The sequence below is a fragment of the Maniola hyperantus genome, chromosome 23 (assembly GCF_902806685.2).
Source record: "Maniola hyperantus chromosome 23, iAphHyp1.2, whole genome shotgun sequence".
Lineage (NCBI taxonomy): Eukaryota > Metazoa > Arthropoda > Insecta > Lepidoptera > Nymphalidae > Maniola > Maniola hyperantus.
In genome coordinates, this window is record NC_048558.1 from 5,777,993 (window position 1) to 5,805,378 (window position 27,386).

Consider the following 27,386-nt stretch of genomic DNA (forward strand, 5'->3'; position numbering starts at 1 on the left):
TCTATCGTAAGTCGTAAGGCACCGAGCAGCGATGTGGGCACACGCACAAAAAGATAAATTAGGTAAAAGATCACTCTCCGCACCCGTGGTTTCCCCGCACGAACAATAGTGGGGCGGGTCTTCGTGGATTGGACTATCTAAGGGCTAAGTAAAAAACCAACGTCCAAGTTTATAACGTTTCCGTTCAAAATTCAAATCGCGGTTCCCTTGCATCCATTTTATAGTCATATGTTCCGCTTTATATGCAAAACGGACGCGCGCTGTCGCCGCGTGCATTTGAATAAAAATGGCGGCACCGAACGGTTCATTACCGGCCCGGAATACCCTCCTCCTTTCCCCAAAACGAAATTTAATTTTAGGATGACGTGCTTGAGGAGAAAATTTTCTCGAAAATTCAAGCTCTAACCGTTTCCTGGTACGATGCAATAGGTTCAAAAATATGGTTCCTAGATTCAAGATTCTTTATCCTACCTACCTACATAGTGCATGTGTATTTAATTAAAACAAAATCTTTTTTTGAAGTCGGTAAAAAAGAAAAACTGTTCTTCCAACCGTGCCATTGAGGCACGGGAGTATCCAGACCGCCATCCAGCGCTATTTAAAAGTCACCTTTTCCTGCCCTTCGCAAATTAATTGAAACCCTAATGCAGATCGCCTATCTGTAAGCCCCGCACGTTTTTATAGCGCACTCTAAGGTCCTAACGCTCCTAACAGATGAGCGAAATGGACATCCGGAGATGTAACAAGCTCAGTCCCTTTACGAAATAATGTATTCAGGCCGGCTCTGTCTCCAGTCCTGAGAGCATGCAATTATCTATTGGACATATACAGTCTTGAGGTAACTGGTAAATTAACTAATTTTAATTACTTAGGTAGAGCCTCAATAGCTCAACGGGTAAAGGAGTAGACTGAAAACCACCCGCCCGTTCAAACCCCGCCCGTTGCACTATTGTCGTACCTACTCCTAGCACAAGCTTGACGCTTAGTTGGAGAGGAATGAGAAATATTAGTCATTTAATATGGCTAATATTCTTTTTTAAATAAAAAGTAAAAATAAAAATTGACATTGGAATTTAACGGTCTCATTTACGTACCACAAAAACATTTAAGTACTTGATGTTTCAAAAGCATTTTGTAAAAATTTATTTGCATTAAAAAAATTATTCTATTCACGGGTTTTGAGGTTATGTGAGATGTCCTTTAAAAAGGATCGCAAAGAAATAGATATCTGCGACAAATTTCAAAAGCTAAAAAGGATAAAACGTTCAAAAGATGCTGAAAGGAATATCATTCTTTGATGTGGTAACCCAGTATCCAGGGATTAAAAGCTTAAGAGCTCGTTCTCGACGATTAAAAAGGAGATAATATTTCTTTGCACGCAAAATTTTAGAGGTTAAGTCACAGAGTGAGGATGTAGTATGTTATTACCTACAGAGGTTCGACGAAGACGTCTAGACAGAGAAATCGTGCAGTAAGGGGGGACGAGGTAGCGACCCGAGCCGGCCCTAGTAATTCCGTTGAAAGGTCGTCGTGGTCGTCATTTACCACGAGATCAAAGTCGGCGGACTACTGTGTCTCTCCTTATACTGTGGTAAAGTTACGAGTTACGACTGCCAGAAGATCCTTCTGTGAGCAGTAAAAGTGTTTGATGGCATACGATTTAATTTTAATTTTGCGCCAACTCGACGTTCATGACAAGGTTCATGAGACAAGACAAGGGTCTTCTTTGATATCAACTTAAACTCAGCTTTATTTACTGAAAGCATACCTTTGAAATTGGTATGACCTTTGATATTAGTATTAGCCACAATGATGTTAATAAAGACCGCAGTAGAAAGTCTATGAAGAATGTATCCAACCCACTTCTTCAAAAAAGCGCTTTATTTCTCTTATTCACAATAGATTTGCTGGGTAGACCTCTGTGGACAAAGATAGATACTTATAAAATTATTGCTATATGGGATTGTAAACTTGGTAAGTATAAAATGCATTCATTTATATAAATGTCACTCGACTAAAATAGATCCGTAGAAACTAGCTAGGCAATAAACAGGGCTTCTAGTGAACCGGATTTAGCGTAATCTGATCTATATTAAATGTTATGTTTCTTTTGTACCATTTAGCACGAGCTCGAGTTTAATAACTTTGTGTATTCACTGGAGTTAGCGAGTAATGTCAATTTTTTTTGTTATTCCATTACATGTTACCCCTTGACCGCAATCGCCTGGTGGTAAGTAATGATATTTCTAAGATGGAAGCGGGCTAACTTGGAAGAGCTATGGTAGTTTTATTAAACCCATATACCTCTTATCGATTCCTATACGGCACGGCTTTGCCGGTAGGGTGGTAACTAGCCACGGTCAAAGCCTCCCACCAGAACAGACCAGAGGAAATTTAGAACGGTGGTGTTCTCACTAGATTTCAACATGAGGCTGTTTGGGAGGCGGATCAACAAACTGGCAAGCCGGCAACGCTTTGGCGGTTCCTCTGGCGAGGCAAAGAGATGGCGGCGGTAAGTACGAGCACTGAACTAGCGATCATTTGATCAAAATGACGAGCAAACGAGCAGGCGACCACCTGATGTTAATTGATTACTGCCGCTTATGAACATTTGCAGTACCAGAGAAACCACGGTGCGATGCGGATGCGTTGCCGGTCTTTCAGTAATTTGTTGGGCTGCCCCTTGAATAACCCCATGTTGTAATCTAATAGGAACCTAATCTAATAGGATAATAATGATGAAATAGCAAGAAATCGAGCAGGTGGGTCATCTGATGTTAAGTATTTTGATATCAATCAATCCACTAATTACAATCATTTCGGTTGACTGACAATACTATTACTGGCTATAATATTATAACACAGATTCAGGAAGAATATATAACAAATTCATCACATAGTAACAATCACTACAACAACAACACAACATTGATAACATGCAAACTGTGGAATCAATTCCCTTCGGCGGTGTTCCTATTAGATTACAACATGGGGTAATTCAAGGGGCAGCCCAACAAATTACTGAAAGACCGGCAACGCATCCGCATCGCACCGTGGTTTCTCTGGTACTGCAAATGTTCATAAGCGGCAGTAATCAATTAACATCAGGTGGTCGCCTGCTCGTTTGCTCGTCATTTTGATCAAATGATCGCTAGTTCAGTGCTTAGGGCAAGAGACAAGCTCAAACTATCTAAAGCATCCTACTCACGACACTGCGGCAGGCAGGGCCGATGGCATGGGCATGAGGACATAGGTGAACCCTATCTAGGAGATATCGGATGAATATATGCTCTTGCCGACCGATCTAGGATCCGACCTAGAATGACACACGACACGTTTAGGAGGGAATCTAGGATCCCTACCGCTGTGTCGTGAATATAATGCCGCAGCACTAACGACACGCGACGTCTCTCAAGCTTACCAAAGTACACACTTCGAAAACCAAATGTTTTATTTTGGCTCCAAAACCGTAACATACTCATTGTCACTCCGCGCTCTTCATGTGACATGTGATGTGATGTTTGAGAGGGAGACTTGTGACGTCAACGTCGGAAGAATCATGTTGAACAATGGTAATAGGGACGCGGTGGTGAATGGTACAAGGTGTAAACAACAGCAATGATCTTCAGAACCAAAAAGTTTTATTTTGTCTCCAAAACTGTAGCGTACCGAATGTACGCAGGTGTTGCCTATAGTGTCGCAAGATATAGCCCAGATACTAGATTTTACACTGCTTGATGGTTCTAACTAAAGCGAAAGAATAAAAATCATGATTTTTAAAATTATTCTCTTTAATAATGAGTTCTAGCACCATAAATTACCGCCATACAAAAAAACCGGCCAAGTGCGAGTCAGGCTCGCGCAATGAGGGTTCCGTACTACAGTCGTATTTTTTCGACATTTTGCACGATAATTCAAAAACTATGATGCATATAAATAAATAAAAATCTGGTTTAGAATGTACAGGTGAAGACCTTTCACATGATACCCCACTTGATGATCTCACTTCGAAAGTTGAAAATACTAATTATTAGTTCATGACCACAATTTAATTTTTTTTGTGTGATCTAACCCTAAATTCACGGTTTTTAGATTTTTCCCCAAATGTCAGCTATAAGATGTACCTACCTGCCAAATTTCATGATTCTAGATCCACGGGAAGTACCCTGTAGGTTTCTTGACAGACAGACAGATAGATAGACAGACAGACAACAAAGTGATCCTATAAGGGTTCCGTTTTTCCTTTTGAGGTACAGAACCCTAAAAATCACGTCATTTTATTCCTACAGTCCGAGACCCTATTCTGTGGGCGGTTCCATAACAAATTAAAAATTTGAAAAAGTCCTCCACTAAGGTCCATGTTTTACAACCGTATAAAACTACGGACCAAATGTAGCATTGTAGGAACATACGAAAGAAATGGTAAGTTTTCTTATCGTTCGTACCATACACCCAGCATGGTGTAAGAGGTCCCTAGTCCCTCCGTCGAGCCTTACAAAGGAAGCAAGATGAAGGCACCCTTTGTTTATCCGGATAGTTTTTATCCGTGTACGTATCTACCATCTATACATGACGAGGTGTGAAACTATCTCGTCTCTTTAGCTAACTTAGCACTTAACTTGCCGAGGTCTTAATTAGGTTTGTCGGGGTTCGGGACTCGGGACAAACATCGTAAAGTTCGGTCACGCAAAGAGAAAACTGTCTGATATTCTTTTGCTAAGAAAACTAGAATTATTATGGTTCAGTCACCCTGAAAATAATGCGACTCCGTATGTTTTAGATAGAGTACGCGACAGGTCACGATGGCAATCGGGGCTAACCCGGTGCGAGATAGGGCGGGTGACGTGCGGGTGTGCGGGGCGTCCCCCCGCGTTAACCCCAATTGCCATCTCGAACTGTCGCATAGTAGGTAATCAATCGGATGACAATACAAATAAAGTTATTATAATTTATACCTAATAGATATATGTTTTACTTTTTAAGACAAACTAGCTTATGCTCGCGACTTCGTCCGCGTGGACTACACAAATTTCAAATCCCAACTTCCCCCCCTTAGGGGTTGAATTTTCAAAAACCCTTTCTTAGCGGACTGCCTACGTCATAATAGCTATTTGCATGCCAAATTTCAGCCCGATCCATCCAGTAGTTTGAGCTGTGCGTTGATAGATCAGTCAGTCAGTTAGTCACCTTTTCCTTTTATATATTTAGATTAATTGTATTACATTGAATACATAAAAGACAATTGGACAAAATTAGTAAGGATACACAAAGGTGACGTTAAAATACCTTAATATAGCTGTGAGACCGGAAATTGCAATCTTATCTAACGTTATCTATCTAGTCAAAACAAATGGATGTAATCTAACATACCTGTCATCCTGCAGATTTTTCAGCTCGCTCAGTTCCAGCTCCCGCCTCAAGTTGGACACCTCACAGAGGAGCATGTCCCTCTCAGCCGAGACCTTCTCGAGCTCAGCCCTCAGCCGGACGACCTCGTTCGTCAAATCCATCGTCGCCATTTCCACGGCTAACGATAACCACTATCGACACTGCACATCACTACAGAACGAATAACCAATGACGTTCGCGCATTTTAATTTCGTTTAACGGTTTTTTATCGACACTTTTTCACTTCACTGTGCGGACAATTCACAATCGAGCGCGTTCCGGCTACATTTCAGGCATCTGAAACAATAAATCATTCCGTTAGACCTGCGCTTCTGAAAGTTTGTTTTGTTACCAGGGAGTAGTATTGTATTGTTTTAAAAATGTATCATCATCATCATCATCATCATCATCAACCGATAGACGTCCACTGCTGGACATAGGTCTCTTGTAGGGACTTCCACACGCCACGGTCTTGCGCGGCCTGAATCCAGCGGATCCCTGCGACTGCGGACAGCGGACTCCGGTGCGAGATCGCCATTCCAGCACCTTGGGACCCCAACGTCTATCGGTTTTACGAACTATGTGCCCTGCGCATTGTCACTTCAGCTTCGCCACCCGTTGAGTATATCTGTTACTTTAGTTCTCCTACGGATCTCCTAATTTCTGATTTGATCACGTAGAGAAACTCCAAGCATAGCTCTCTCCATCGCCCGCTGAGTGACTCTGAGCTTTCTTATGAGGCCCATAGTTAGCGACCATGTCTCGGATCCACCATGTTTATTACCATAGGGAGTAAGTAGTATTGTATTGTTTAAAAATGTATCAAAATAAAATAAAAGCGGAAATGGCTAAACTATTTGAAAGTAAGAAATTTCAAATTAAAATTGCTCTCATGACAGTACAGTTTTAATTAAGTGAACTACTTAGGACGCGCAATTTTAATTTGAAAGAATTTTAAAATTTCGAAATATCTACGAATACTGTAACTTAGTGATCAGAGCGTGTCGGGTGCGATTTCAGGAGACGCGGGTTCGTTTCTTGCCGGTCTGCAATTTTTGATATGTATTTAAAATTATTTATAACCTTTAGTTTGGAAACCTCTGCATTTGAGGATGAAAAGAGAATCGCGCAGCCCGGTATAGGGTATGAGAATTCAGAATATTTTGTTCATAAACTACCCCGGTATAGAGTCGCAGACTCGACAGCTATGTAAATATAGGGGCATAAATAACATGAGCTTTTCTCTTTATTAGTTTTTTTCTGGATTCTGTAACAAGATAAAGTTAAAAAACTCCACGCAGATTTTCCTTCATTATTTGTACATGGCATAGGTAGGTACTTTTTTTTGTTTCTTAATGTCATACTTTTTATAAACACATTTTTTATTTTTTATTATTTCAGTTCGTGCCCACACAGGTCGAAAAATTGTAGCAACTATGATTTTATATCAACAAATTCATGTTATAAGTCCCACAAATTGCTAAAGCGCGTGGCCGCCATTTTAGTGACGTCAGCACTAGACTGAAGTTTCTAGGTGATGGTATATTTTTATTTCGGCTGACGTCAAAATGACGTCTTTTGGATGTTAATGAGACATGGTTCCAGCGCAATAGCAATTAGCGGGACTTATAGACGTTTTCATTATTCGCAAAGGTGAGTATGTTAAAAGACAATAGGAGGAAAACACCTGGATAGCAATTATGGTGATTGTCGCACTGATGCGTCATAGATTTAGCTGATGTCTCGGAAAATGAATGCTTTGTATTCACTTCACAAATGATGCTCATTTTTAGGGTTCCGTACCCCAGAGATGCCAACGGGCAGCGGAGGCTTCTTCATCATCATCATCATCATCAACCGATATACGTCCACTGCTGGACATAGGTCTCTTGTAGGGACTTACACACGCCACGGTCTTGCGCCGCCTGGTTAGTTATTATTACTAAGCGGAGGCTTAGTAATAACTAACCCTCCGCTGTCCGCCTGTCTGTCTGCCAGCGAGCTATATTTCATGAACCGGAATAAGGTGAAATTTTCACAGAGTGTGTACCTATATCTATTGCTGCTATAACAACAAATAATAAAAACCAAGATGGCGAGTTTCAAAATGGCCGCAATGCCAATTTAAAACATTAAAAGCGCATAGTCTTGTATCTTGTACCATACGGAACCCTTCGTGAGCGAGTCCGGCTCGCACTTGACCGGTTTTTTCTGAATCGTTTCAAAGGTAAACAAATTGTCTTCACACATGTATTATAAATCATTCGCTTACGTAACATAATAATATGTACAATGTCATTCAAGTTCGTTCGTTGTACCTACACGTTATACGTGAAGTTTTAATTTGCCCATAATTCCATTCTTTACATACTAATTTGATTCTTCTATTTTTATAGGTAAAATCTATTATAGCACTAGCTAATGCCCGCGACTTCGTCCGCATGCATCCTTCTAAAAATTCCTAATTGAATTTCCAGGTAAAAAAGTAAGCCTTTATCACTCACCAGGTCTTTTCCTATAACAAACAATTGGATACCCCAAGCAAAAAACCGGCCAAGTGCGAGTCAGGCTCGCGCAATGAGGGTTCCGTAATACAGTCGTATTTTTCGACATTTTGCAGGTTAATTCAAAAACTATGATACGTAAAAATAAATAAAAATCTGTTGTCTGTCCTTTCATATGATACCCATCTTGATATAGTTATCTTACTTAGAAAATTGAAAATACTAATTATTAGTTCATGACCACAATTTAATTTTTTTTGTGTGATTTAACCACAAATTCACGGTTTTCAGATTTTTCCCCAAATGTCAGCTATAAGATCTACCTACCTGCCAAATTTCATGATTCTAGGTCAACGGGAAGTACCCTGTAGGTTTCTTGACAGACAGACAAAGTGATCCTATAAGGGTTCCGTTTTTCCTTTTGAGGTACGGCACCCTAAAAAATATGTCGATCCGAAGATTGAAGGGCGAGCCAACAAACAAAGATGCTGCGTAATCTATGTGGAAGAATCTAAAAGACAAACTAAGGGGTCACAACCACAAAAGTGAGTTCCAGCATGTACAGGATGTTCCCGTTATTCTATTACCTTTACCTGGATTCAGGCGTGACCGTGGCATCTGGCAGTCCCTACAACAGACCCACATACTTATGTCGGATGTATATTGACGACGAAATGACGATAATGATGATGATGCACCCTTAAAAAGTTTTAAGAGTGTCTGACAGGGGGTTGCCACGACACTAAGTGTGCAATGACGTGATTTCTAATACTACTCCGAAGAAAATATAAAAAATTAGACTTTAAACTTTGACGTAACAGTTTTTATACCTTTATTTAAGTTATCTCCCAAAGCCTCCATGATCGAAACAAACATCGAAACAAACATTCCTCCCAGTGTTGGGGACGATACGCAGAGAAAATTCCAACTTTTATAAAATAACGAAGGTCTGGCACGCGCTGGCTCTTAGTCCATAAGGATCCATTCAAAAGACAGCTTCTCTAATCTGTGATTCAAAACTACACCTGACAATTAGAACACTTGTAACTTATGCATAGTTCGTTTGAATATACAAACAGAGTTATCACGACTCGTGTGTGTGACTAATTGATAACAAAGTCAGTACCTACTCGTCAATTTCGTTCAACAAGAGTTGAAAAGTGAATTACTTACAAGAATTTCCTTTTGCAAGCGGGTTTGAATTTGCTTGCACGGATTAAATTTACCTCCCGGGTTTCTCTTTGGATTCGTAAAACGAAGTGAAATTCAACTTAATTCCGTTCAATATTTGTTGAACAGTGAATGAAGTAAATTATATTGGTTTTGAATGATAAGCAGATCTTAGTTTAATACCGTGATATACCGTACATGAACCGAGATGATTAGACCAGGGTTAGACCTCGATCCACAGATAATTCAACCTCAAGAGTACGCATATACCTACAAGTTCTGTGCTACAAGGTTTTGCATGAAACAAAATCGTGAAATGTTGGCGGGGGACAGGGGAGAATGCTTTATTGTTTTTAGTGGACTCAAAAGTCACGTAATCAAGACAATGTGCTGAATGTGACTTTCTATCCACGCAAATACAAACTGTGGAATCAACTCCCATGGGCGGTGTTCCTACTAGATTACAACATGAGGTTATATTTAAGAGGCAGACCAAATAATTTCTAAAAGGCTGGCAAACGCATCAGCAGTTCCTCTGGTGCTGCAAATGTTCATGGGCTGCGGTAATCACTTAACATCAGGTGACTCGACTGCTCCTTTGCCTAATAAGTCCGCAACTGCCTAATAAGCTAATCGGGGTTGTCCGACTATTAGGCGTGTATAGGTGGTGATCTGTGATTGATCTGATCTAATTCTTCTCAAGAGTAATTTAGAACGTCACCAGCACCAGTAGCGGAGGGTGTAGGTTATACACTTAAATTCAAAGTCAAGATAGAGAGGGGCTTCTTTAGGGGATCATTCAGATAACATGTGTCATACACAACCTTAATGCATTGCATAAAGGTTGAATATGACACATGACCTCTGAATGGTGCTTTAGTTTACCATGGGAGATTAGTGGTCTCACCTTAATAATTTAGATTAGCTCTTCTGAAAATATTTGTTAGGTATTAGTTTTGAAGTTCAAAGAGTTGAATATAATCATAAAATAATCTGTAATCCTTGCACGGGTTCTAGTTAATTAATCCATACCAGAGGGCTCTTTATTAAATAAAAAGCCGGACTAAGTATAAAACATTAACCATTTATATTTTTGGCCAGATTAAGGCAACGTTGGCTCGGAAATCTGCGGCTTAAAACCCTTCGTTGGGCCTCAAATGTTATGTAATTCCCGATTCTACAGATTTATTAACACACACGGGCTTTAAAAAAATTGCTTTGGCCTTTACTCAAATGGGACTGGGCAGGTCATGTGTGCCGTATGCCAGATGAGTTATGGGCAAAATCTGCTTCTTTCTGGACGCCCCAGAAATCAGAATCATCAACGCCAGCGTGGTCGGCCGAGGCGACGTTGGCGTGATGAATTAGGTAGATAACTTTACAGTTACGTGGCCTGAAGAGTCACGGAATAGGAAATGGTGGAAGGATCGGAGGGAGGCCTTTGCCCAGACTTGGGACAGTACAGGCTGATTTAGATTAGATTAGATTAGGTATTTAAAACCTCTACTAAGGTCAGACAGGTTTTAAAAAAAAAGTTGTCGAAAAGTTAGCTTATGTCTGTGTCCAGGATGCAAGCTATCTCCCTATGAAAATAAAACAGACAAACAGACACACTGACATATTACTCAGTAGTATGAATATAGTAGGTATTGATAGTAGAGAAAGTGGATAATTAAAAAAACAACTTAAAAGTAGGTAATGCCATAATTATCTACTATAAAAATATAATTAGCCATAAAAATGCTATGAAATATGGACAACATAAAGTCTGTGAAATTATGTTTTAACGCTGAGATGAAGGTCAGGTTAGCTTTAAGATTAAACGGTAATAAAGTCCATATTGGGCAGGTATTAAATTAATCCTCAAACCTTGTGTTGGTAATTTGGAATCTAAGATTAAGTACCCTAATCTTGTACAGCTATTATTTATTTCGTAACATTATAGGAATTTTGGAAGAAATTCTAATACCTACATTAAGGATATTTTTTTTCTGATTAGTCCCCCAAAACTGACGTATTCAAATTTCAATTACATATTTACATTACTCGTCCGTGTTTGGGCCACCGAAATTTATATTAAGTACCATCAACTTAATCGGTCCAGTAGATTCGGCGCAAATTGGCTGTGACAGACGGACAGACAGACAAACACACGAGTGATCCTCTAAGGATTCAGTTTTTTTATTCGGCCGTACGGAGCGTTAAAAATTGACAAATTCAGTAAAGGTTGAATTTATAGATTAGATATTTATTATTATAACCAAAAGACAGAATTTAAGATCAAGTAAAAGCTTTCTATGAATTGTATTGTATATATTTAAATAGAAAATCCAGAAAATAATATACTTTGTGTTCTCTGTGGTACCTATACTTTCCGATAAGAATAAATCTAATCGGAAAATATACTACTAACGCCATCTGTGAAAGATGTATAACACTAGGTCAAACAAAGAGCGAATTTTCTCGCGATCACGCTAGATGTCACTACTTGTCTTTTACAGAATACTATTTTATCGCAAACTAGCCTCCTAAAGAGACTGGCGGCTCACCATAGAGAGGTAATTATGGGAAAGATTTTCCATAGGTGATACTACTTAATTAAGGAAGTGGACAAAATAGGTATTGTGGTGGTTAGTCTTGTAGATACTGTATGAATAATTTATTATAACAATAATGTTACTTATATGGAAAAACATATGGTTGTAAAGCCACTGTACTAGATAAACAGACAACATCAAACGAGTCGCAGGGAGCCGCTGGATTCAGGCGGCGAAACAGTCAGTCACCTTTTCCTTTTATATATATTTAGATAATAAATATTAATTAAGTACTTGCAGGTCTTAACATAATATTATGAAGTCACTCTAAAGTATAAGCTACATCATCAGGTGAGACCATTGCATAGGTATCAGCTTAGCTTATTACTAAGCACGCAAATCGATGAATTTGGTAGCGTCCCGCCCCTGCTAACGGGTAGTTTGTTACAATTTTCGTAGAGATTTCTAATTTATTAAGGATAAAATATAGCCTATTTCACTCAGGAATAATGTAGCTTTCTACTGGTGAAAGAATTTTCAAAATCGTTCAGTAGTTCCGAGATACAAACTTTACCTTTTTAGGGTTCCGTACCTCAAAAGGAAAAACGGAACCCTTATAGGATCACTTTGTTGTCTGTCTGTCTGTCTGTCAAGTAACCTACAGGGTAGACTTCCCGTTGACCTAGAATCATGAAATTTAGCAGGTAGGTAGATCTTATAGCTATCATTTGGAAAAATATTTGAAAACCGTGAATTTAGGGTTAGATCACACAAAAAAAAATTAAATTGTGGTCATGAACTAATATTGCTATTTTCATCTTTCAATGTATGATTACTATACCAAGTGGGATCATTTATGAAAGGGTTGTACATTCTAAAACAGATTTTTATTTATTTATATGCGTAATAGTTTTTGATTTATCGTGCAAAATGACGAAAAATACGACTGTAGTACGGAACCCTCATTGCGCGAGCCTGACTCGCACTTGGCCGGTTTTTTATAATAGGTATAGATTAAAAAAATATGTAAGAATAATCAAAACCAACGAAATACCGAACTCAATTCAAAGTAAAATTAATTTGGTGAAGTTCTCAGAACATATGGGTTGATTCCATGCTGCGGGCTACAACAATCGAAATTGGGTCTCCCACTCCCCTTACCTCGCAAATTGAAAGCAAACATCAGTTATCTAGGACACTGGAGCAAGCGAGTTTTATAGTTCAGCGAATTATAAAGAGAGCCGCTTTTGTAAAAATTGAGCCAAGTTTTGAGTACCAAAGTTTGTGCCTAAGTCTAAGTTGAAATTTCTCAACAATGCAACATACTCAAATGACATTTTGGCTTTGTAGAGCGTTGTTTCTGTCACTCATACCTTTATGACATTTTGTCGGTTTCAACGACAGAGACAATGCTCTACAAATTTGCTATCTCCCTCTAAAGGTCGATGTACATTACTTTCTGCCGCGTACTGTAGGTACGTGTTTATAAACACAGCTCTAAGTTTTCGGAGATATGTGCGCTATAATTATATTTAATTTAATTTTAATTTATTTTGGCCCATATTGGCGAAGTCACGACAGCTACTACCTAATAACTCAATAAAACATACCTAATCCAATAAAATAAAAACATAAAAAATATTCAATTAAACTTTTACAAGTACTTATGAATCGTCAAATGCATCTACCACTGGTTCGGAATAGAAATTTTCTAAGACAACTTGGACATCGCTCTACCGTGCGCAACTATCCGAGATTAATGATGATTTTATTATTTATGTAATAGGTATTAAAAAAATTAGGCCACTAGTGTTTTTAAACGCAACGGTCACGCAAGCCGGCTTTGTTTATCATTTTTATCATCTTGAACTGATTTTTATCTGACCTCAGCAACCATTTGAGTTACATATTCGAAACATTTTTACTTAATTACGTAGCATATTTATTTTACCTGCCAACCTTAATTGGCAACATAGACTTTAGTGCTGAGACTTGATTTAAAAATGTATAGACAGTAAAATAAAAAGGATTTATATGCAAATCTTAAAAGCTGTAACTTTAAAACTACTTTACACATTTTTACGGAAATCTGGCAAATCACAGATACAAATTTTAGTTTCTAAAACGTGTCTACAAAATTTCATTGACGTTAGTTGCTTAACATTCAAATGAGAATGAAACTACGTTTCTATGGAGTGACTGACGGAGAGTCCTCTCTTAAACACCGGATAGATGCGCTTTAATAGACTTTTGCCATAATATTTGCATAACAATGACAGTGAAATGCTGGCCTAGTATATTTGACCTCTGGTACTTATGCTGAAATAGTTGTATTTTCCGTTGGACTAGCTTTGGACTGGGGCCAAATAAAAGCCGATACTGCCGAACTACCGGGCAAGTTTTTCTATCGGGAAAATATATTCATGAGATTTGGAAACTAGATTTAATTTTAAAAGGCATCAGTTGCAGTTTGCAGTTGAATTGCGGCCAGGTACAACAAGGTAGTTTTTTTATCTAAATATACAAAAGGACTGACTGACTGACTGACTGATCTATTAACGCACAGCTCAAACTACTGTACGGATCGGGCTGAAATTTGGCATGCAGATAGCTTTTGTGATGTAGACAATCGCTAAGAAAGAATTTGAAATTTGTGTAGCCCACGCGGACGAAGTGGCAGGTATAACCTAGTTGACTAATATATCCAAAACCAGTGATACATTATTATTAGTAACTAACTTATCTCCGCGATAATAAGCTAGTTAGTTTATAGAATAAGTAAGGTCACCAGTGCAAAGCCTGGGCATGTGAGCTCGTTTAAAACATTTCATTTTTAGGGTTCCGTACCTCAAAAGGAAAAACGGAACCCTTATAGGATCACTTTGTTGTCTGTCTGTCAGTCAAGAAACCTACAGGGTACTTCCTGTTGACCTAGAATCATGAAATTTGGCAGGTAGGTAGATCTTATAGCTGACATTTGGGGGAAAATCTGAAAACCGTGAATTTAGGGTTAGATCACAAAAAAAAACTGTGGTCATGAACTAATAATTAGTATTTCGAAGTGAGATAACTATATCAAGTGGGGTATCATATGAAAGGTCTTACCTGTACATTCTAAAACAGGTTTTTATTTATTTTTATGCATCATAGTTTTTGAATTATCGTGCAAAATGTCGAAAAAATACGACTGTAGTACGGAACCCTCATTGCGCGCATCTGACTCGCACTTGGCCGGTTTTTTTATTATGTGACAGAAACAGAAAATTCAACAAATTCTAACAGTTAATGCCCAAAACAATGTGAAGAATTTGTTAACAAGACCTTATAGTGTAGAGTATTCTATAACAGATTTCCAAACCGAAACCATGATTAGCGGTCAGCATCTGATTCCCCATCCCATATGGGTTTTATAGTTGTGTAAACCTTAGATTTACGGCGTGCCCTATAAAATCGACAGCCCTAAGCCAATCATGGCAGGCCGGTTTGGGAATAATTAATTGGATTTATTTCAAATTTATTGTACGGGCCACCCACTTGTGTTACGCGTTTTTAAATAGGTTGTGTTAAATAGGTTGTAACAAGCCAACGCGCAACGCCAGCCAAAGTAAACAATTGGGTATTTTCCTACTTTTGAATTTGATAAATATTATTACTTTATTATAAACTAGGATAAAAATAATGACAAAAATCCAACAAAAAATTACAAAGTTATTGGCATTTAAATTTAGGAGTAGGAGGGTCTTCTATCCCTTTCTCGCAAAACGAAAATTTGCATGAAACCACACGAAGCTACTATGGCATTGGTGAGATGTGACGTCAAAATGCTATATCGCTATCTCTGTCTAATCAGAAATATTTAAATGCTTATAACTTTTTTGAAATTTGATTGATTTAATTAGTTTTTTCAGTTTACGTCATTATTTTAATCCTAGTATATAATAAAGTAATAAAAAAATTGGAGTCAAATACCCAATTTAATATGTCCAACTGACTGATTGACATTTATCAACGTAGAAAGCAGAAGGCAACGCCGCCACGTTGAGCTAGGGTATCTTTCGGATAGGGTATGAGGTTGCGGGACACCCCGAACACCCGCACCGCGCCCGTACGCGTACGCGTAACGTACGGGTATGCGGGACGTCGCCCCGCCTCATAACCCGATTGCCATCTCGACCTGTCGCGTACACACCTATACCTCCACTAGGAAAGGGCAAGGGTAAGAAATTTCAGTCGGATTTTAAAGCATAATTTCTTAAGCTTTATGCATTTAATTTATTGCCTTGAGAAAAATAAAATTAGCTTGTACATGGTTAAATAGCGGAAAATTCAAGGCCAATGAAAGTATTCTTGTACAAAAGCTTTTAGGCTAAAGGCTACAAAGGTACGGCGACTTAAATTGAAAATTAATTTGCTTCTCCGCTGACCGTAAGATAAAATCTTGTCATTTTTATCTCTTTTTAATGAAGATAATATTTTTATTTCGATAATAGGTAGGGTACTAATACCTATACTAGCTTATGCTCGCGACTTCGTCCGCGTGGACTACACAAATATCAAACCCCTATTTCACCCCCTTGGGGGTTAAATTTTTAAAAATCCTTTCTTAGCGGATGCCAACGTCATAATATCTAGCTGCATGCCAAATTTCAAATTTTAAATTTTGGTTTTCTGAGGTATTCCATAAAGAACTTAGCATAACATAATAAATTTTACTTATTAGATCTTTTTAGAGGACAAATCTTCAAAGTTTTAATTAAACATTTATAAGGCCTAGATATGAAAACTTAGTTTAAAGTTCCAAGTTTCAGCACTAATTACTTTCACACTACAAAGTTAACGAGCGAAGAGTGTTTATGTTTCCTTTGGCGCTATGTTTGAAGCCACGAAACCAGCTGGAAAATATATAAGCGTAGGGTTTCGTGAAAAAATATTTGAATCCAGTTACGCCTAAGTTAATCAACCCATAAATTAACAAAAAAGGAGTTCTCTATTATTAGACTATCCTAAATTAATTTTTAATACACAAGCAACTTAAGAATGTCTGTCAACTCAAAGCTCCATTTAGTTAGCTGACCCACGACTCATCAGCAATTAGTAATCAAACAAGTCAAACTTCATGATCATCAAACACTACACACTGTGTGTAGAACTATTAACATGGTTAAAACTATGTATAACGCATAAAATTTAACGTCACGTGCCGTTTTAACTTTACGTGTCAAATTTCATGTCAAAAGTACAATTTTAGTTCTTATTTTAATTTTATTTAGTTGAACTAGCTTATGCTCGCGACTTAACCCACTACCCCCTATTTTAAATAAATAAAAATAATTTTAAATATTTTTTTAAATAAACAACCCTCTATTTAACTCCCTTAGGGGTTGAATTTTCAAAAATCCCTTCTTAGCGGATGCCTACATCCGTCCAGTAGTTTCAGCTGTGCGTTGATAGATCAGTCATTCACCTTATCCTTTTATATATTTAGATAAGATTTATATGTAATGCGACAAAAACTCACTAAATTACGCGCGTTTGAACTCAACCAAATGGAATGAAAAATTTTATTCTCTCGAGAACCTTCTACATTTCTACACAAATGGGCCAAATGTGGGTGCACTTCATTATGTTTCGTAGCCATCGTGACACCAAAATCCGCTCTGATCTACGAGCTCTATGTACTATTTCAATGGCTCAGATAGTCAGATTGCTCGTTTCGTGACCCCAAGCAGATAAATCACGGTCGGTATGCCTCTAGCGTGCCGAGTGAAACTGCGCTGCAGTCGTATTAGGAATGCGAGTAAAAGTGTATCCCAATGTACCAAACGGGTATCCATGCTAACGATGAATATTGGACAGTGTAAAAATAAAACTTTTTTTAAAAAATAGATATAGCGAGCAAACGAGCAGGCGGGTCACCTGATGTTAAGTGATTACCGCCGCCCATGAACATTTGCAGCACCAGAGGAACCGCCGATGCGTTGCCGGCCTTTTAGGAATTTGTTGGTCCGCCCCTTGAAATTACGGTGCTTTACGGTAAGCCCTAAAGAGATACTTTATACAGTCGTTCGACAGAGACCGAGCAATCATGCAAGGCGACAGATATGAGATAGAAGAGGGCAACTGGCGAAAGTCGATAATATTATTAATCGATAATATTATGTGCAGTGCTCAGACAAGCCGTCATGCGCTTACGAGCACGAAGGAACCAACATTTTTATCGTTTTTAGGGTTCCGTACCTCAATAGGAAAAACGGAACCCTTATAGAATCACTTTGCTGTCTGTCTGTCTGTCGGTCTGTCAAGAACCTACAGGGTAGTTCCCGTTGACATAGAATCATGAAATTTGGCAGGTAGGTAGATCTTGTAGCAGACATTCGGGGAAAAATCTGAAAAATCACGTCGCAACGGTGCAACGGATTGACGTGATTTTTTGCATGTGTATATCCCGGAAAATCAAAGAGTTCCCACGGGGTTTTTAAAGAACCTAATTCCACGCGGACAAAGTCGCGGGCATCAGCTAGTAATAAAAATAAATCACAATATTAATATTGTGATTTATTTTAGGAATTAGGAAATATATTATGTGAAATATAGGCTTGAAAAAAATCTGCGATTTCTAAACAATTAAACAGTTGAGCTGTCTCAAGCGTTTTTGCGATTATATTTTTCTTGCGCTGTCTGCCAAGGGCAACCCAAAAAAATATCAGGAAATAGAGATCGGAAGAATTTGATAGAGTAACAAATTCTTCCGATACCGAGTTTTTTGCATTTTTATTCTACCAAATCCTTCCGGTCTACGTTTCCTGAAATTTCGTAACATTTAGTTTTATTCGAAGTAAGCATTGAAATCTCGCAAAATATAATACAATCGATGGTCACCGTAAACAAACGGTATTATTCATGAAGGACAAACATCCATACTAATATTATAAATGCGAAAGTGTGTCTGTCTGTCTGCTAGCTTTTCATGGCTCATCCGTTCAACCGATTTTAATGGGTACAGAGATAGCTTGCATCCCGGGAAGGACAAGGCTTTTTATCAAGGAAAATCAAGGAGTATCCACGGGATTTTTAAAAACCTAAATCCACGCGGACGAAGTCGCAGACATCATCCAGTTGATGATAATTTCGCTAAGTGAAATTTGCTTTAGAACCAGCGCGCACCACGACTCAGCACTTCGTCCGTGTGGACTACACAAATTTCAAACCCATATTTTACCACTTAGCGGTTCAATTTTCAAAAATCCTCTCTTGGCGGATGTCTACGTCGTAATAACTATTTGCATGCCAATTTATTATTAAGTGCTTTACTTACGTAATTGGGCAAACAAAAATATCTTTACAATTTTAAAGCATTGTGATATTTAATTGGTCAAAATGCACATAACTCCGAAAAGTAAGAGGCATTTAGAAGTTATAGTTGATAAGAGTATGTAGTTGGTTTGGATTCAAAAAACTAATTCTTCACGAATAATTTTGAAAAGAGGAACACCCAAGTTTCTTGCCGATTCTTTCCGAAACCAGCAGGGCGATTGTCTAAAACCTGCATCAATCATTATTACAATCTCAATTGTTCTGATTGGCTGAATTTGTGGCATTCTTGTTGCAACAATGCATTGTAGCCAATAGTGAGCGAGCATTAACCAATCAGAGATGATTGCGATCGTGACATTGTAGCTGTCAAACAACCGCGGTAGGGCCACAGGAAAAAGCATCGAGTAAATACTTTAAACTACTTTTTGGTTCAACTGCTTAGTTTAAACCAAATCGAGCAAGCATTCGAGTAAGATTCAAGCTATTAAGCTTAGTCGTCGATGTCATAGAGACCCGACCATTATGAGTTTGAATATTCTAAAGAGCATTCAAAAGTCATATTTCTGGATCAAAGTCGATAGATTACCTTCAAAGGCTTCGCTATGTCAAAGGATGAGATAACTACCCTCTTTAGCGACTACAAATCTAATATTTCATAGGCATTCAACACCGTTCTGGCGTAGAGTGAGCCTTTTGATATGACCACAATGAATATGTCGAGAACATTAATTCAGAGGTCAACACATAAAATATGTTTTTGGCACAAAGGGCCTGCTTGACCTTATTTGGTACCCATTGATTGATCACTTGGCATCACGTGCTTGGCATAGTTGTATGATGAATTGAATGTTAATCAAAATACCACCTATACATAACCTACGAATAACGAAACGAATTTCTATACAAAACCTACGGATCATTTGTTTTAACAGTGAGGAAACCTGCATGCCTGACAGTTCGCCATTTAAAATTCTCAACAAAAAAGTGAAATTTGCCAAACGTAGCGAGGTCATTCTTCTAGCACCTTGGGACCCCAACGTCTATCGGTTTATACGAGTAGGTATAGTACGCGACAGGTCGAGATGGCAATCGGGGCGGGGACACTCCGCGCGCCCGCACAACCCCTGCGCTAGCCCTGTGCATACGAGCGCGGGTTACGTGCGTGTGTACGGGGCGTCTCCCCTCTTCATACCTCGATTGCCATCGCGACCTGTCGTGTACGATATGTGCCCTGTCCATTGCCACTTCAGCTTCCCAAGCCATTGAGCTTTATCAGTTACTCTGTCTCGTCTACCAAGATCATGTCATCATCAACCGATAGACGTCCACTGCTGAACACAGGTCTCTTACAGGGACTTCCATACGCCACGATCTTGCGCAGCCTGAATCCAGCGTCTCCCTGCGACTCATCTGATGTCGTCCGTCCACCTAGTGAGGGGGTCTTCCAAACTGCGTCTTCCGGTCGCCATTCCAGCACCTTGGGACCCCAACGTCTATCGGTTTTACGAACTATGCATCCTGCCCATTGCCACTTCAGCTTCGCAACCCGTTGAGCTATGTCGGTTACTCTACCAAGTCTCGGTCTACCAAGAGAGTCCCTTACATTCCACAAATTAAGAAAGAAACAATTTAAACCATGAACATTAGGTACAACGAATCGTTAAAACGCTTCGCTTTGAAACATTTCCCCAACCCCCGCCGAGTTTCCGGCAGACATAGAGAAAAGTTTTTATACGAATTTATTTTACAGCTGTTTATTTAATTCCCGAAGTTATTTTACGGCGCGCAAAATGGCCGCTACAAATCTCATTTGCTAATTTTATTTTTCTCGTTTTTGCGACAAGCTTTTACTTTGCGGTTTCGTCTGTTTCACTTAATCACTTAGGCACGTCTTGTATCATAGTTCGCCGAAAGTTTTACCGAAAGGGTCTTGTGATCTGGGTGTTTACTATAATTAGGGCTTCTCATTTTAAAATCTATTATTACTTTTACTCAATTCGAAATCGGTAATAGATAGGTACAGTTTCATTAACTAAGGTCTAAGTAAGAGCTAGCGCGCACCACAGTAAATTTCCGTACGTTTTTTCCCGCAAAATCTGAAAATTATAAAACTATATGGAAGCGCGCGCAATGCGGGGTTAACTCCGCACCGGATTTTGATAGATTTAAATTCAAATTTGCGGATTTTGAAACGCACCGCAAATCGCCGCTCCGTGGTGCGCGCTAGCTCTCTACCGAAAGCTGAAAATTCAAGCCCATCCGAAGCGAGCGACGATAGGTATACTGTGGGCGGTTCAGCACGATTCGATATCAAAAGATGGGTGGTACGCACGTGAGAAGGTAGGTGAAGTGTAAATTCAATACATATGAATCCTTTTTACAATATCAGTTATTTTGAGAATGTAATACTTACAAAGATTTTTATTTAGGTAAACATTTAGAGATGCTTTTGAATCTTCAAAAGAATTTACAAAAGCAGGTCGATTCCGAAAAACCTGCATCAATCATTATTACAATCGCAATTGATGTGATTGGCTGTATTTCTGGTATTCTTGTTGATAGTGAGCGACATGTAGCTGTGTGACATTGTAGCATCTTTCGGTGCAGTTATCTTTTGTGGAGCAACATTGTGCAACACGGTAACATTAGGTAACAATCTGTAACTTTTATGGCAACATAATATAGTAACAATTAATAACTTTTTGTTGCCTGATGTTGCTGAGTAACACTTTTGGAAACGTTGCTCCACAAATGATAACTGCGGTGTGGATGCACCGATTCTACCACAATCGAGCCACTGAATCGGTAACGGATACCTATACTTTACCGATACAGGTAACATAGGTAACGTAAAGGTTAGAGCGGTGATAGCCTAGTGGTAAAGACCTTGACCTCCTATTCGGGAGGTCGGAGATACGATTCCGGACATGTACCTTTCTAACTTTTCCGCCCTAAAACCGCCATGTTGCAATTTTAGATTGGACTATACTTTCTTACGCGCACCAAAACCGAAACCAATAACGAATAACGTAACTCTAAAAGGATACCATAAGATATCGAATCGGATATTATGAAAACGTTCCTTACTAAACACAGTGTATTTTAGCATTAGGCCTAAATTCTAAAGCATTCACCGCCTTACAAACCAAAGCTGACCAAAACGGAGAGGTGCTATGCTATACGAGAATCGTGATTCACTTACACGATAAGGACCACGGGTCGTTCACATCTCGCGAAGGGACCACTATTACTACATGTAAAGTCGGATGATACCATCTGGCAACCTGCAGCTGTTTTGTGATTAAGTACTTGCGTGTATACCCTCTAACAAATAAACCTGGAACAGCGGTGGAATAGTTATACTTTGTTTTGTCTTTCTCTGTCATCAGTAATTTGACATTTGAAGGCAAAAGACAAAACAGAGTATAACTATTCCACCGCTATTCCAGGTTTATTTGTTAAGGGGTAGAATTTAATCGTACAGGGAAATGCATTGCCAATATGGTGATTGGGCCGAAGCATTGGTCATTATTAGACATCGGAATATTTGCATTCACATATTGTTTGCATCGAATCGGATATTATGAAAACGTACTCTAACTTTTTTTTCCTGGTGGCAAGTGAACTAACACATTGTATTAGCATTTAGCCCTAAAGCATTGACCGCCTTACAAACCAAAGGTGACCAAAACGGAAAGGTGCTATACGAGAATCGTGATTCACTTACACGATAAGGTCCACGGGTCGTTCACATCTCGCGAAGGGACCGCGGGCTTACTTACACCTTACTAGCTATTATCACATCGGATGATAACATCTGACAACCTGCATCTGTTTTGTGGTTAAGTACTTGTGTGTAAACATATCGAATTAAATCGTACAGAGAAATGCATTGCCAATATGGTGATTGGGCCGAAGCATTGGTCATTATTAGACATCGGAATATTTGCATTCACATATTGTTTGCATCGAATCGGATATTATGAAAACGTACTCTAACTTTTTTTTCCTGGTGGCAAGTGAACTAACACATTGTATTAGCATTTAGCCCTAAAGCATTGACCGCCTTACAAACCAAAGGTGACCAAAACGGAAAGGTGCTATACGAGAATCGTGATTCACTTACACGATAAGGTCCACGGGTCGTTCACATCTCGCGAAGGGACCGCGGGCTTACTTACACCTTACTAGCTATTATCACATCGGATGATAACATCTGACAACCTGCATCTGTTTTGTGGTTAAGTACTTGTGTGTAAACATATCGAATTAAATCGTACAGAGAAATGTATTGTGCCAATATGGTCACCGCATGCTATGATTATGCAATTTTTAGGGTTCCGTACTTCAAAAGGAAAAAAGGATGTCTTACAGGATCACTTCGTTGTCTCTCTGGAGTGTCTGTCAATTCGAGGGAATCAAACCCACTTGACGGTTTTTTTTTTCGACGTCAAAACTGACTTGACTGCGATTTCACCTGGTTGTAAATCATGTTGCCATCTTAGGTTATACTGCAGGCTATAATCAAGAGAGTTACCTATGGCAGTTTTTAAACTCTAATCCTATTCCGTTCCAATGCGATAGTCAAACGGAACGCTAAAGGTACACAGCCGGCTCCATAGCGAATCGCCTGCATCAATCATTTAATGACTGCATCAATATCAAAATATGGTTTTCGTAGCATGGTTCATTGAGATAGTCAATAAAGGATCGATGTAGACAAAAATATGTTTTGACAGCTGATTCTTGGTGTAAAGAAAGGAAAGGAAAGGAATTTCTTGGTGGAAAAGTAGTGGTTGGTGGCTCAGAGGCGAAAAAAATTCCTAAATTAATCCAAGATCGAATTTTGACCTTCTTTTGAGCACCACCGGCACTAATCGCCACAGGTAACATACAATCTTGCAATTTTAAGACATGTGTTATGCCGTAGAGAATAATTATTTTCTGATACAATTACGAGCTAATTTAAGGTTGTTTACAGTAATTAAAACGTAATTAGAAATATCTTGATTATCTAATAAAAGCGTTTTCTTCGTCTGTCTTATTATTCTTACCATCATTTGATAAGGCCGTCTGTTTTTAGGCCGAGAGATTGCCACAGTGGGTCATACGTGGAGAGTGGCATACATAACTTCTTATGAGGCTACCTTTACCCCGAAAAACTAAAGAGTTCCCACGAGATTTTTAAAAACTTAAATAACCAAGCGGACGAAGTCGCAGACATCGTGTAGTCTATAATATAAAAGGCGAAGCTGACTGACTGACATAATCAAACCGCTGACTTTAAAACCTTGATATTGCAAGTACGTTTTCTATATTTAATGCGGATCGCCAATTTAGAAAGGATTTTCGAAAATTCGTTTGAAGCTGTAAAGCTAGTCATAAAAAATACGGTGAAAGAAACTACGGTAACATAGAATACAATTTTATTTTATCGCCTTTAATTTTCTTAATTCTACGAGAATCTTGAATAGATTAATAAAATAAGAACAATCAAACAAAATTAGTTACCCGAGGGAGGGTTGTTACATCATTTTATAAGTAGGTACCTATTTGTATAAGTTTTTTCAAATACATTTTTAGATATGATTTGAGTAACTTGAAAAAATATATAAATGTAGATATTTATATTTTAAAGCCGACTTCGACCTGTAGCTCATTGTACCAAAATAGTTCATGAATAATATACTTAATACGTATTTCAGTAGAAAAAAATATATATAATACATAGTACCAACTTTCAACACACAACAATATAATAATAATACTTTATGCTTTCACATTACATTGTAAATAATTCATATTTAGTTAAGTAATTTAGATTCCATAATGCATATTTTGCTTCTCATTTAAATTAATTAATTACATTAATATTAAACATGAACAATTATACAATATACACACATACCCTGTTAAGTACAAGATGTCTTAAGTTGTACCAATCTTTTAATTAATTTGGCATTGATAATACTATTATAATCATATAATTAAAGCTACAGTAATAAGTAGGTATGGGTACTTAATAAAATTAAGTATAAGAGTACAATCTAACGTCCATTTTCAATATTCAATCTATCTGTAATCTGAAGATAAGTTACCTACTTGTCAAAAACTGCATGATATTTTTTGACATAAGTAATAAATTGTAACAACGTTGCTTTACTAACTTATCGACTGATTAAAGATAGATTAAATATAGAAAACCGACTTTACAAGAATTTTCTAAAATGAGTTGATGAGAAAATCAAGACAAAGATAAAATGCACACAATTTTAAGCAACAATATTAAAACAGTTCTTCAGACAGAACAGAACATTTGAATAATATTTGCAGTTGAACTTGATAGGTTTCGCCTAATAAGGCGAACATTTATTTAGGTATGCTACAGATATGATTATAATGAAGATAATGAGTACAAAACACGATTAACTTGATGATTTTGATTTGTCGATATTAACGGACAGATCGTGAAGTTCCAGCGAAAAGAACAAGAAAGAGGGTAGCTCATTACTGCCCATGACAGCTCGAACTTTATCTCTCGCAGCACTGCAGTCTCGTTGTGACCACGACTCATGCAACTGGGTCGAAATATCAACCAACAAAAATCATCAAATTAATAATTAAGTATGTACCCGTTATCTACATTATGTCGTTAAACCACGGAACAAGCTTAAAATTACCACAGATATTGTTTTTGCTTGAAAACCATTTCTATTAACTGATACATTATTATTTTTAATACATACCTAATGTTATTATACTAGTAAGTAATACTCTATATATACTTTCATACTCATAACGCAATATAAAAAAAAATCGATACAAACGTATCTTTACAAAATTATCGTTTCTTATAATACTAATATCAAACGAGCATTTGGTAATGTTATCAAATCAAAGTTACATAGCATTACATGATACACTTTAAAATAAACTGAACTAATGTTTACTGAAAACATATAACAATGCTTCTTTTATTCGCTTTATATATTAAAAATAAAATTTGTGTCACACAAAGCTCGACTTACTTTTTATTACAATAACATAAGGATGCTTAACATTTTTAAGCCGACGACAATCTTCTTTATTAATAGCGTTAATACCAGCTTTTATATTTGAAAAGTTTCAATGTCTTTAAATGTAGCGACATGATTTACTATCTTCTTTGGTCCTTTTGATGATGGGGGATTATAGTCCAAGAAATGGGTTACCTTTTATACTTTAGCTTTGTTTTGTAATTTTATTGCGATTTACTCACTCTAACTCACGGATGTTTAGTATGTATTAGTATGATTAATGTTTAAAACGTGTGCTCAGGTTTCACAAGCTTGATAAAGTTATCTTTGATAATATATTTCCTCTCCAGTCTCTACATTCTCATCTGATTAAAGATGTTTTCTTAATTTAGTCCCACCAATGAGTTGGAGATCTTCCTAGTGGTTTGTGACTTTGTAGTCTTAATAAAATCTTTCGTCTACATAATCAGAGTATTTTCTTGTTGTACTGAAACTGTTGTATTTATAAAGACAAATTCAGTATTTCAAAACAATTAATATTAAGTAGTATTATCGTTCAAAAAACATTGCAAATCATGGTTGTTTTTATATAACTTATCTCTCTTATCGCAAAAAAGTAGAACATCAATTTGTGAATGAAATCTTATTACCTTCTTGATCGTAGCTTTGCAGGTAGCAAAACGGCCAATTTTAAATTTAAAACCGTTCAGTTCCCTTTCGCATCGCCTGCCAGGAGTATTACCAATTTTCAATTTCATAACTGTTCCCTCCACGTTCTTTGTATTCGGTTTCTTCTGTTCTGTGCAGTAAATGTATGTGTTTAATGGGATGGAATACTTTAACGACCACACGTATCTTGCTTCCTGTGTCTTCAGTACGAGTTATTGTCTCAGACATTTTACCACGGAATGGTCTTCTGTTTTGTTTAACTAATTTTTTCGGTATTTGATGTAAGACTTTAATGCATGAATGCATCGTAATAATCATTATCTTCATCTCCTAAAGGTGTCTCTTCTAACGAAGGTCAGCGATCACTTCAGCAACATTTCATAGCAACTCTGAATGATGAATAAGTGCTTTAAAAATTCCGTATTGCCTTGTATCTTGTCATGGATCAACTGTAGGACACACTTTTTTTTTAAATAGAGATAGCGAGAAAACGAGCAGGCGGTCACCTGATGTTAAGTGATTACCGCCGCCCATGGACATTTGCAGCACGAGAGGAACTGCCGATGCGTTTCCGGCCTTTCAGGAATTTGTTGGTCCGCACCTTGAATAACCCCATGTTGTAATCTAGCGGCAACACTTATGACCACAACATAATATTTTAATTCAGGAATTCTTAATATCTCTATTTCCAGAAAAATAAACTTATTTCGGCTACCTAGTCACATTTAAAAATTTGTTGGAGATCCAAGACCTTGTCTCTTTAAGATCATTTAAAACTCGTATATCAT

At 37.9% G+C, this 27,386-nt stretch overlaps 1 protein-coding gene across 1 annotated transcript in view; it reads right to left on the bottom strand.

The window, feature by feature from the left end:
- Positions 1–27,386, bottom strand: part of siz (Brefeldin-resistant Arf-GEF family protein schizo) — a 216,087-nt gene that overhangs the window by 111,780 nt on the left and 76,921 nt on the right. The window contains 1 exon segment of the mRNA XM_034981018.2: positions 5,371–5,685. Within this exon segment, the coding sequence (XP_034836909.1) occupies positions 5,371–5,519 (149 nt within the window). The 5' untranslated portion in view covers positions 5,520–5,685.